General features: G+C 39.9%; 1 protein-coding gene across 1 annotated transcript in view; it reads left to right on the top strand.

Moving 5' to 3' along the window:
• The window catches only part of xpr1a (xenotropic and polytropic retrovirus receptor 1a), a 96,197-nt gene that overhangs the window by 1,102 nt on the left and 83,047 nt on the right, over window positions 1–12,048 (top strand). Inside the window, exon 2 of the mRNA XM_084722265.1 lies at window positions 9,219–9,270. Within this exon, the coding sequence (XP_084578391.1) occupies window positions 9,219–9,270 (52 nt within the window). The remainder of the gene's footprint in view (window positions 1–9,218; window positions 9,271–12,048) is intronic.

The raw sequence follows: 12,048 nt of genomic DNA, 5'->3' as shown, positions 1-12,048 counted from the left end.
TTTAAGCATTTCCTTTGCAAAACAAATATGGATACCGTTTATTTCAATGACAGTATGTTTTCTCAATTTTTTTTAGTTTGCTCATTTTCTCCTTCTTTTTACATACCCACTCACATGCAGTGTCTTTTGTCAATTGCTTTTCTATCTTTTCTGTCTATTAATTCTATCTATGAAGTGTATTTTCTTATCTTTTATTTGTATTATTTCCTCAATCTAACTGAACACAATGAAAATCTCCCAAGGCATCAATTATGCATTGTTGTAAAATTGCAATGATTTTTCTCTAATTCTCAGATTATTTCTTGTTTTTGAGCAGACTTTTGGAAAAAAGATGTAGGCACACTATTTCTAGTGTACCCTGATGTAGTTGTTATTAATATTTTTGCACAATGAAATAGGAATCTATAGGAATCAACCTGCAAGTCTTCATCAAACAAAATATTCTGTCTGGTTTCTGCTGTCTGTGGATTTAAATAGACCTTTGTGTGCACACATGGTCTTTGTTGGGTGGTGTGCAGTACTTAAGGAGTATTTTATTTTCACACTCCACTTCTTGGCTTTGCTGGCTCTACATTAGGAGCTTTACTGCAGACATGTAGTGACAGGGAAGGCTGCTCCGTTCCATTTAGCTCTATGAATTATAGACAAAGACCCTGTTCTCCTCAACCATAGCAGCCTACAGCCCAGACTCAACAGAAGCTCACTGCACTGGTTTTATTTTGGAAACATGCCCTGAATATTATGATTAAGTTGCATAAGTGCTACAGCAGACATTTGGATCGCTCCAGCCCGTCATCATCATTTTGCAATGAAAACATCTTAAGACAACATAATTAAAGTGGGAAAAAAAATAAGAGGTGTCAAAGGACAGACTGAAAAGAGGACAACTCCACTGTGGAATTTTATTTGATTTGTTTATTAACATGCATGCACAGCCTGTGGGGTCTGTGTGGGGTCTTTGTATGCACAGACTGACGCACAGCGAGCCCAGGGACAGATGCATGGCCATACCAGCCATTTTACACCTCCAGTCTTCAGCTCGGCACTCACTGACCTGAGATGGATGGTGATAGATTTTCTCTGTCATCTATGTTTAGTGCTGTTCTTCAGATTTTTAGATTAATTAGTAATAATCTTGAACTGACATTAAAGTTTTAGTATTCTAGTATTTTAGCAATATATTTACATTTACCTGTAACTATCAATAGAGGCAATTAAATGAAGAGACATTTAGTCTTGAGAGCATTTAATGAAATCATGCACAATTGTTTTAATTTTTCCCAGACTCAATTACTGGATTATGGGAATAACCGATTTCTCTGAGCATAAAAGACTGATATATGCCTATATTTAAAGGTCCAGTGTGTAATATTTAGGGGAATTTCTTTGCAGAATGTGGCAGAGAAGGAACATATTTAATGAGTGATTTGAGGGAGGATGAGGAGGTGGGCCATCCTCCCTCATTAGCAAAGTGACCAAAATGCACCCTCCTTGTTAACCTGCAACCCCACCTCCATCCTCTAGTAGCAGAGAAAGGACAGAGACAGATGATTTGTCTAGTTAAATATGTAAGTGTGGCTTGCTTGTCTAACTGATGTTTATCTGACTGAAGTAGTGGTGAAGTAGCAGATAGACTGTGCAACTTTTTCTTTTAGTTCGGCCCTGCTGTCATCATGGATCATAATTATTTTCCAAACTACATGTTTGTAAAAACAAAACCAAAAGAGTTGTTAATGAGTTTGGTCACTCATTAGTATATAATTATCTGAAAATAAGAATCACTGTGTTTTTGTTATCTGAGAATGAGCCATTTATGCCTACAGAAGTCATGGGTCCTCTTCCATGGAGGCTGCCATGTTTCTACAGTAGGTCAGAACAGGCAAGCCGAACACTGGCTCTAGATACGGCTTTTTGCATTTTGCAGGAGTTTCATGACCACTGGTGGTTCTCCTAAGTGTGCTGCTATAAGATTTTAATTGAAAGCAAATCAGTAAAAATATGGTGTTGACTAGGGCTCTAACTAATTATTATACAAACTATTTTCAGAATTGATCAATCTGTCAGTCATTTTCTTCAGTAATCAATAAGTTGTTTGCTCCAGAAAATTGTGAAAAATGTTGGTCACTGTTCTCCAAAGCCCAAGATGACATCCTCAGATATCTTGTTTGTCCACAACCCAAAGACATTCACATTTAAGAACCTAAAATCAATTTTATTTCTTTAAAAAATACTCAAAAAAGTTAGTTGATGATCAAAATTGTTGGTGATTATGTGAACGCAACTGTAATCAGCCACTGATACATTTTTCAAATGGAGTTTGAAATATATTTGTATATATATATATATATATATATATATATATATATATATATATATATATATATATCTATACAAATATATTGTTTTAACATGTAGTTATTTTTCAATTATGCAGAACAGCACAGTCTGTCCCCTGTCTATACAGCTTGTATTCTTGCTCAAATCTGAATTATATACAGGGTTTCCAGCAGGATGTGTGTATTTGTGTTACTGGGATGGCCTTCAGTCTTTGTCTGACCTCTGTAAACACCATTACCTCCTGAGTGGGCGGGACAGGGAGAGATCAGGGAGCCAGCTCACGCCTACAGACGATGGACGTCTTATTCAAGGTTTTTTCAGGCCCTCTGAAACAAATTAAGAGACAGGGATGACGTAAAGTTATCTGCCATGACTAAAGTCAGTTAAGTCAGTTGACTTAAGTGAATTGGGTGACTGGGATAGAACAGAAATCAATTTTAATGCCATTCTGAAAAATGCAAATCCTCAATATGCTGCTGTGGTGCAACAGGAGCAGTGTCAGTCTATGGATTCTCATCATGCAGTGAAGAGAATGTTACAGATACCTTGAGAAATGTCTACAAACACAGTGGCAGCCATCACAAACAAACCCTCATATATTTATTCTGCATTATGTGTTGCAGAGACCACTGCAGCCAACACAACTGCTGTGTTGTAACACAGTTGTCTGTCTATTTAATGACACACTGACACATTATTCCCACACCACAGGTCATTTTTAACCCATCTTCCATGCAGTAAAACGTGACACTTCCACGCTGACTGTATCTGTGGTATTTGCACTATTACAGCTGCTGCCCACATCCAATCTGTCTGAGGTTTGAAGTGATATTATTGCCTTTGTGTGCTAGTTGGATTAATTAACCTTCTGCCCAGTTTTTGCTTGCCTCCTTTTTTTAGAGCATGCTATTGTGTGGAAAACGGGTGTTTAGATTGGTCAGCCAGTTTCTATGCAGATGAGAAAGGATGCGTCAAAAGTGGCTGTTCCAGCAAATGCAGGCGTTAGTTAGTGAGGCACTTCATTCGAACATGGAGGCATTGACAAGGCGATTGAGTGATAGAGTAATTAGGTGTGTGCTGTATCCAGTGGGATTTTAGTTAAAAACCTTTATGCTAAACAGCTGTTTGGTATGGAGGTGTGCATGTCTGACCGACTCCAGAGGCTTCTGTTAAAGGGCAGCGGATATAGGTTGATAGATAGGAAGAGGATTTTCCTTTAAATGTAAAAGTTATTAAGTGTGAAAATATTTTTTTAAAAGCTGTTATTAAGAACTCTGATTACTATTTCTCTTTTTGCCTGTGCATTTTTATGTTTATGTTTCTTTTATTTAAGAAGGGACAGTGAACATTAATTAACAAGAATTTAAAGGACTAGTGTGTAGAATTTCATGTCATCTAGCAAATAGCAATAAACAAACAGCAGTTTGCAAGCAACTTGTCTGCCAAGCATGTATGAGAAACTAAGGTTACCACTAAACTCACAAAAAAACACAAAAGCCCATATCTAGAGCCAATGTTTAGTTTGTCTGTTCTGGGCTCCTGTATGGTGATGCAACATGGCAGACTCTGTGGAAGAGGGATAAGGGTGTAGTTTGGGGGTGTGTCTTGTAGTAGGTGTGTCCTGTAGTACTGTGCACTGGCAGCTTGATGAGGACCCACAGCCTATGTAGATAAAAATGGCTTATTCTAAAATAACAACTAGTAACTTTATGACCATTACATTCCATTTCTGCAAAGAGATCTTCCTAAATGTTACACACTTAACCTGTAAGTCCATCATTTAACTGTGCCAGATTTAACAATACAGAATAATTTTCATCTGAAGTCCCTGGCAGGTTGAAAATGTTCAAATATAATGTACAAAAGCACATAATCACAGACAAAAGCAAATGGATGACAAGTAAAAAAGAAAGATAACATACAAAAGCACATTGCATTGGTTGCAATAAGCACAGACGTGAGCACATAAGAACAAATAATAAAAGAGTGATATAACCATGCAACAAAAAACATTAATGGAAACGTTCAAATTAGGAAACGTTCTGCACAAAAGCACATAAGCACATAGACAATTAGCAAACACATAACATAATCACTAGTGCGGATTACAGCTCTAGTCCAGATTCTGACAGCACGTTTAATTGTCCAGGAACCACCAGTTTTGTAGGTTTGGAGAACAAGTTAAGATATGTTATGTTCCTTAGTTCTATCGTCATAATGTTCCAGGTATGTTCTGCTCAATAGCAAAAGGCTGACTGCCCAAAGGTATTTTTTCTACATGATATTTTACAGTCCCGCATCGTAGAAGCTCTGGTCAATGAGTTTTGATTTTGTTTAATGAACTCACTGAACAGACGGGTGCCAGACCATGAGAAGTTTATATATACAAGTAAAATACCTGAAGATGCCATCGTGGAGAATGTAAGGTGTATAGTGATAATAATTAGGCGTCTCAACTGTTGAATTCAGCTGCATATTGAATAACTCGTGTTTATAGTACGTTGGAGGTATATAAAGAGAGTGAGCAATAGAGATGCACGTATGTGTGTGTGTGGGCGGGAGAACAAGGCCACTTATGCATTTACCTCTGCAGTCTAATCACTCATGTAAGCTTCGAGGAGGAGGAGGAGGACGAGAGTGCATGTGGAGACTTGCATTTACAATTCAAACCAGCAAACTGATGTTATGCTGACAAAAAGCAGGTGCCCGTGTGATTTCAATAAGTGATTGTTGTTCACTCAAAGGTGAAGCCATGTCTTTCTTTAATTAATCTGAGTGATGTAGTTTAAATGTCTAAAGTAGCACAGTGAGCCCTGTGTTGTTACAGACATAATAGAAATAAATCATAAAATCTACAGCATTCGTCACATCATATATATTTACACAGTGATTTATTAGCATGTTCAACAATATGAACACTATGTATACAACAGACATGGCATGGCAACTGCTGAGAAACCCCCCTTCCTATACCTCCCTCCCTCCTTCCATCCTCACCTCATCGTTCCTCCCCCACTGGGAGGACATCTGGTCCCCGACCAGACCTGCCCCTTGCACCCCTCCTCCTCCCCTCCTGCCTCCATCCTCTCCTCCCATCCTCTCTGCTCCTCTTTCTGCGTGCGGGGATCCACTCAGGCACAGAGAAAGGGATTCAAGTGATCCACCATTGGCTTTCTATTTGAGCCAGAGATCTCTTCAGACTAATGATGCACACTTTGTGATCTTCTCAAGCACGTGGATAACAATCTCAAGCATCTTAGAGGGAGGATTTCACCATCGAGCGTGCAAATATTTTGGTTCGTGTCCACTCAACATGTCACAGCTATTAAAGGATCCATTGACAACATTCAATTGACTGGACACTCGGCAGTGTAAGCCTCAGTTCGACGTAGTGACTTAAGTCTGGCACTTGTGTTGCACACATTTGGTTTAGTTGGCATCATCACCTGTTAAAGGGATCATTCAGATTATTTGATGTGGGGGTTGTAAGAGCTGCTCATCCATAGTCAGTGTATTACCTACAGTGGTTGGCACTTTGGAGAAGCAGCAGCAGGAATACAGGTGTAGGAAGCTAAGCAATGAATTGCTGTGAACAGGGTCAGCAGGAAAATGCATTTTAGACTCTCACTGCTTTGCCTGGCCATCAGACAGATTCTTCTGACCAGAAACCACTGTTACATAAACCAAATCTCTCCTTACCAGCCAGACTCCATGACTCCAGCCAGTTTTGAAGTGTTCCTAAAATACATTTTGCTGTTGACCCTATCCACAGCAGATCATTGCAAAGCTTCCATGTTAGTGCTCCTCTCTGCTTCCCCAAACTGGGGGCGTGTTTAGCACCATCTGACTATCATAAGTACCTCATACAACTCCTCTTTAAATAATCCAAACTATCCCTTTATTGCATGGTCACTCATACTGATGGCCCCATTAGGCTTGGCTTAGTCATTGTCTACAGGTTTCACCACTGATTACTGCCAAGCTTGCAGTTTTATCCCAGTTCCCCAAAGAGCCACCTATCCCACCCCCCCTTTCCCATCACTGCCATCACCATGGCGATGCCTCCCCATCTGAATCTGAACGTCTATTTCCCACCTATTAGTTGGGGAGGGGGCCCTTTTGGCTCACCAGAGATTAACCAGGCCCAGGCCCTGCTCCAGTGTTCACAGTTGGTCTCCTGTGATCCTCATCAGACAAGGTAGAGAGACAATCTTCCATACAAATGAAATGTTTACCTCTTGGATTAGACTCCAGTGTCGGCGTCTCATTGTGCATGTAATGCACAGAGGAACTTAAGTAGCAACAATCCAGGCAGCTACTAATGCATAGCAGTTTCTGAGTGGTTTCCACCCACACACAGATTACTCACACTGCTCTCTCACTGCTGTGTTACAAAAGCAGCAAGTTATATAGGAAACTGGACATGGAGCAGTTTGATATGATTAGTGGATAAAACAGGAAAAAACTGCAGGTTTTTCAGATTTTATTTACGACAGTATGAGTTGAATGCTGCAAGGAAAATGACTGCCAATATTTAAGCATTTTGCACCTTGTAAATGTAAACATTATCTTATTGATTTATTTAATAAAACTTTATAAAGTTTTTTTTTCTAATTAGCTGGAACAGTTTAGTTCTAAAGACATCTTTATTGAGAAAAAGGCTTCAGTTCCAGTCTTTTCTCTGATTACCACTGATATGTTCAGATGAGCCAGCATGCAATTATCTGTCAGTTTCCATTATCTCCAAGATCAATCTTACTGCAGAGAAACAACCTCATTTAACCACTGCAGCTATCGCTCTCTCTCTATGCTTTGTATCTGTCAGTTAGTCTGTCTGCCTGTCCGTCTCTCTCTCTCTCCACAATCTGCTCTTTTAATTAGACAGACAAAAATATTATTATCTGTCCAATTCAGTTTTTTTAATTTATGCTATTAATATTCACTTTAAATACTGGACAAAAAATGTTGTCCTTCATTTGTTATCTTAATTATCGTTTTTATTATTTTATTTAGCTTGCAATCAGTTTGTCGTGTCCTTCTTATTGTAAGATCTTATGCCTGAGCGAATGAGAGTGATGCTGTGTTGTTGCTATGATTTATTTAAACTAACAGAGTGAAACAAGTAAGGAAAGAAAGTAGGTGTGACTCCACCAGACTTTACAATAAACAATAAAGAAGGTAACAAATATTATAACTTAGTAAGAAGCAGAAGCTCTTAAGAGTGAGGAATATGCTGCACAGACTATATTCAATATTCCATCTGGAGAAAGGATCTTTATTTGTTTGTTCGCTTAATATAAATGGTGGCTATACACTGGGCAACGTTTTGTTCAACATGTTAGACAGTCAGATGAGCCCTGGCACGTGTATAACTTAATGTGCTATGTATGAATGTGTAAATGCAGATGTTACACTGTGTAATTTCTTTAGAGGCTTAATATAAGCAGAAATTTGGCTGTTTATTTAATACAAACTTAGACCATCTGACTTTAAGTTTCTCAGGTTTTACTGTGTTTGTTAGTTTGTCCAGTCTTCCAACAACCACCAACTCTGGCTTGGTTGCATTAAATCTTTAATTCTCTGTGTGAAAAGAGTGCAAAGAGTCTGGTTCTGTGGACTGATTACCCATCATTCCTCACCCATCTTGGTGCACTTGGCTCTGGCAGAGTGGGTGTGTACTGTGTCACCGGATGAGAGTGCATTGCAGAGCTGCAGCTGTTGCTCTGCAGACCGTTACATTAGCAAAGTAATATGAAAATTAAGCCCCCAAAAATAACCAACTGGTGAAGGATTGAGTCCACTGTCGATAGGTGATGTATTAATCTATTTGACCAACACTAATAACAATATTTGACCAACACTAATAACAATATTTAAATTGAATTTGGATGTATCGTCCCATTTATTGTTTTCTTCTTAATTTTAAACAGTTAGGTGAACCTGCGATGCTCAGTTTCAATACCATTACACTGTTCTATGCAAGACAAGTGACAGTACACTATACACAAAATTTTGATTAAAACCTTTATAAATCTCTGCTGGTTGTATCTGGCAGTTGTGGAGGCATTGCAGTAGTTGCTTCACCAGCTGTTGCATGGCAGAGATCTGCACTCTACTGAATGCACTCTGCTGGAGTAGTTGTTTATTGGGAAGTCTTGTGGAGTTGGGCAAACTCCTGTCTTTACTTATTTCACTATTTTAGATCAGAGCAACCTTGAAGCAAGCTCACTCACCCAAAAGATTATACACGAAGAGCGATAACACAACCCGGTTGCAAGCTGAAATTCCTTGTTGTTTACAGCAATCACTCTGTCAGATCTGGCAACCAAAACATGGCACCGTTGGGTCTCTGTGCTCTTAGGTCTTAAAGCTATCGTAGGCTCTGGAAATCTCTGTGTAACCAGTGAAACTGCGAGTAAATGAGATCATTAAATTGTCAGAGTGCTTGTGTTTGTGCTTGTGTTGTTCATTATGTTAACAGCTGTGGGGCGGGTGCTGTAATCTTCCCATATGGAGAACAAGAGTTTAGTTAATGGCTTTCAAATGACTTTAGATGGTTTAAATGCTACTGTAAAAGCAGATGGTCCTAACAGTTGTGTAATCTCATGGTGTCCTGTAATCTCTTCTTGCTGAGACCAGCATATATACGGTAAACACACTTTCTTTATTTGATCTGATGTGGAACTGAATCAGCAGGTGACTTTGACATTTTGTTGTCCTGCAGTTACCATACACGTATAGACCAATCCCCTGCCGGGTGTTAAAGTATATGTCAAGTCAGTGGAGTCCATAGAAACCAGAAATACAAAGTACATCAGTATACAGTCGTGCTTGGCGTAGTGTTTGCAGACAGTGACTTTCCTTTTTTATTTCCTCACCAGGCATTCAAGGAAATGCTGTATGCTGCCCAGGACCAAGCCCCGTCCATAGAAGGTAAGGAGACTCCCTGTTTGGATGAACAAACCCAGACACAGAGGCAGACACTCACTCACACGCACCCGCTCAGAGACACACCTCTGTTCCCAGTGCACGCTGCTTGGGGCCTGTTTGGGCATCCCCAGAATAACAGCCCTTCATCTGCTAAAAATAGGTGGAAATCATTGCTAACATGCTGCCACTCACTCTGTGGGCTATGACTCAGCAAGATGACAGCCAAATCATTACCTCCCCCTTACTGGCTTAACTTTTTGGCCTGTATTAAATAATTGTTTGAAGTTGAGTTGAAAGTTTGGTGAAGTGATAAAGTCGTGTTGTTGACAATCAGTCTTAAATCTGTCTTGATGAAGTAAACACTTAGTGGGTTAAAACAACCTGCAGACCAGAGCTGGAGTTCAGTGTCCAGCAGTGCTGAGTGTTGCTGTGAAGCTCAGCAAAGATAAGGAAGGCCCCTCGCTATAATTAATCTCTGGCATTAGACCGCAAGTGATGTGTGGTGAGGGAAAGAATGTGAACCATTTGTTTTTATTTTAGAAACATGTTTGTGGAGGTAAACAACTTTCTTTAGCTGCAGGCTTGAGACTTGGTTTATGATGTGGTGACGTGCAGTTCTGTCTACAGCTGAGGTTCTCAATTTTTTCTCAGCCAAGGAGTCCTCGCAAGATAGAGAACATACCAGGGACAAGTATGTCTGTGGAGAGTGCCAGTTTCCAATTTAATAGGTGACACATGCACGACTGGCAGGAAGAAGATTTATATATAAGTATATTTATTAAGAGTTATAGATTGCTAGATTAGAACGTAATTTATGATCTATTTCAGCTTTAGGAATTACAATTAGGGCTTTCCCCTGAATTTTTCGTGTGAACTAGTAGTCATGAGTTAAGGCCATTATGACTAGATGTTACTCATGGCACTACTGTGCTACATTATGAGAAATGTTGTACAAAAGCACCATAATAAGCCTAAAATATAAATTTTGCAAGGGATACAATGTGAGCCACCTGTTAATGACAATACTAACAGCATAACATCACACAAGTCTTCTTGTTAAAAACACAGGAATGAGTAAAAACTTCCAACTTGACAAAAACAGATACTGATGGACTTAAAAACACAATGGATAATGTATAACTTGCAAATAAATGCGGCTCAAACTTGCTCGCTTAACGCCTCTCCTGTCCCCAAACCCACCACGTCATCATCAGTCATCTGCAGTCAGAGTCTTGGTCAGGGCCATTGCAAGTCTCCTCGGTTCTGTATTCTCTGTCGTGAACTTGGTCTCCGTTGGTCTCAGAGGGTAGACGGCTTCTGTGCACGGTTCATTAGTCCACTCACCTGGCTCCATGTTTTGGTGCTCATTCTGGTGCTGCGCCTCACCAGGTCTCCTCTGGGCTGGGCCTTAAAAATCCTCCTCCCCCTGGTAGTCCAAAGCTCCTGCGCTAGCGGTATAACCCCCTAGTTGTAGCTAATATTACAAGAGAAAATGTCCATGTTGCAACCGTCCTACCGATACTTTCATCCTGTCCCTATTGACAAGGATTGTCATTTGGTTGACTAATAGGTGGCAGCACAAATTAGTATTATATATATTATATTATATTATATTATATTATATTATATTATATTATATTATATTATATTAGTATTACTCATTGAACTGTGATGCATTTTGTAAAAATAAAGAAATATTTTATTATATAATGCGATTTAAATGAAAACTTTCCTCAAACCCTTGTAAGGGTCCCAGGATCACCACTGGAGAACCACTGTTCTATAGTTTGTGACTGGTGTGACTGGTGTGTCTGTGATGGAGGAGAAAAACGTTCGCTAGTCTGTGTTGTTATGAGCATGTGTGCTCACGGCAAAATGTGTGTGTTGTGAAACATGCCCCTCACAGAGCTGTGACTCTCAGAGCTCAGTTCCAGCTGAGCGGACCTGATGTGGATGGAAGTATGATGCCATTCTATCCATGAGCGCCAAAGACGTAACTCATAGTCACTGAGTGTCTGGATGATCTAGTGCCTCGTCTGTATGTGTGTGAGCCTGTGTGCGTGAGTCAGCTTCAAGCATAAAGATCAGTTTCAGACAGTTGTTGACTTTATTTTTGACTGCAGTCGGCATGAAAGGACACCCTCAGTAAAATATTCTACTGTATGAAAACTGATTTGTGTCTATCAATGCTCAGTGGCTTTTTGTTCATGTTTGGTGTTTCTATTGGTATTGCTTGTTCATAAGTAGCACATTAAATACTCCTATAGGACACACGTCTTGTTCAGTCGTAATGTATGAGCTGTGTCTCTTCTTTGAGCGCTGTCTCCAGAGGCTGTTAGCCATGCCAGGCGAGCTCGGCGTGGATGATAAATCATTTCCTGTCTCAGGTCTAAGCTGTACTCATGGGTCACTGCTCTGCCTCTGTCAGTCTGTCACACGATAGGTGAGCGTGTCTTATGAATAGAGACGGGATCAATCCATCAGTAGAAAATCACAGTCTGCCATTCATCTGGCGTCGCTGTGACGTTCCAACAGTCCCAGCTCGATCATATTGATTTGTGTGCTTTTCACACATTTTTGGCACAGCCCAAAATGTTACCAAAACGCTGTAGTAGGCAAGTGCAAAGACAAGCGTTTCAGCTGTGGCGTCTGTTGTGTAGAATAAGACGTGTTTGAATGTAACGGACAGTCGTCTGTCCCTGGTGGTGTTTTAATGGGAAAGAGAAGGAGGCTATAATGAAAACAGCAGCAGAAGCAGACAAACAGTTTTATTGAGCCCTG

Source organism: Lutjanus erythropterus, chromosome 7 (assembly GCF_056507025.1).
Source record: "Lutjanus erythropterus isolate fLutEry1 chromosome 7, fLutEry1.hap2, whole genome shotgun sequence".
NCBI classification, from domain to species: domain Eukaryota; kingdom Metazoa; phylum Chordata; class Actinopteri; order Lutjaniformes; family Lutjanidae; genus Lutjanus; species Lutjanus erythropterus.
The sequence above is the reverse complement of the archived record's forward strand: the minus strand, read 5'-3'. Positions and strand labels throughout refer to the sequence as shown.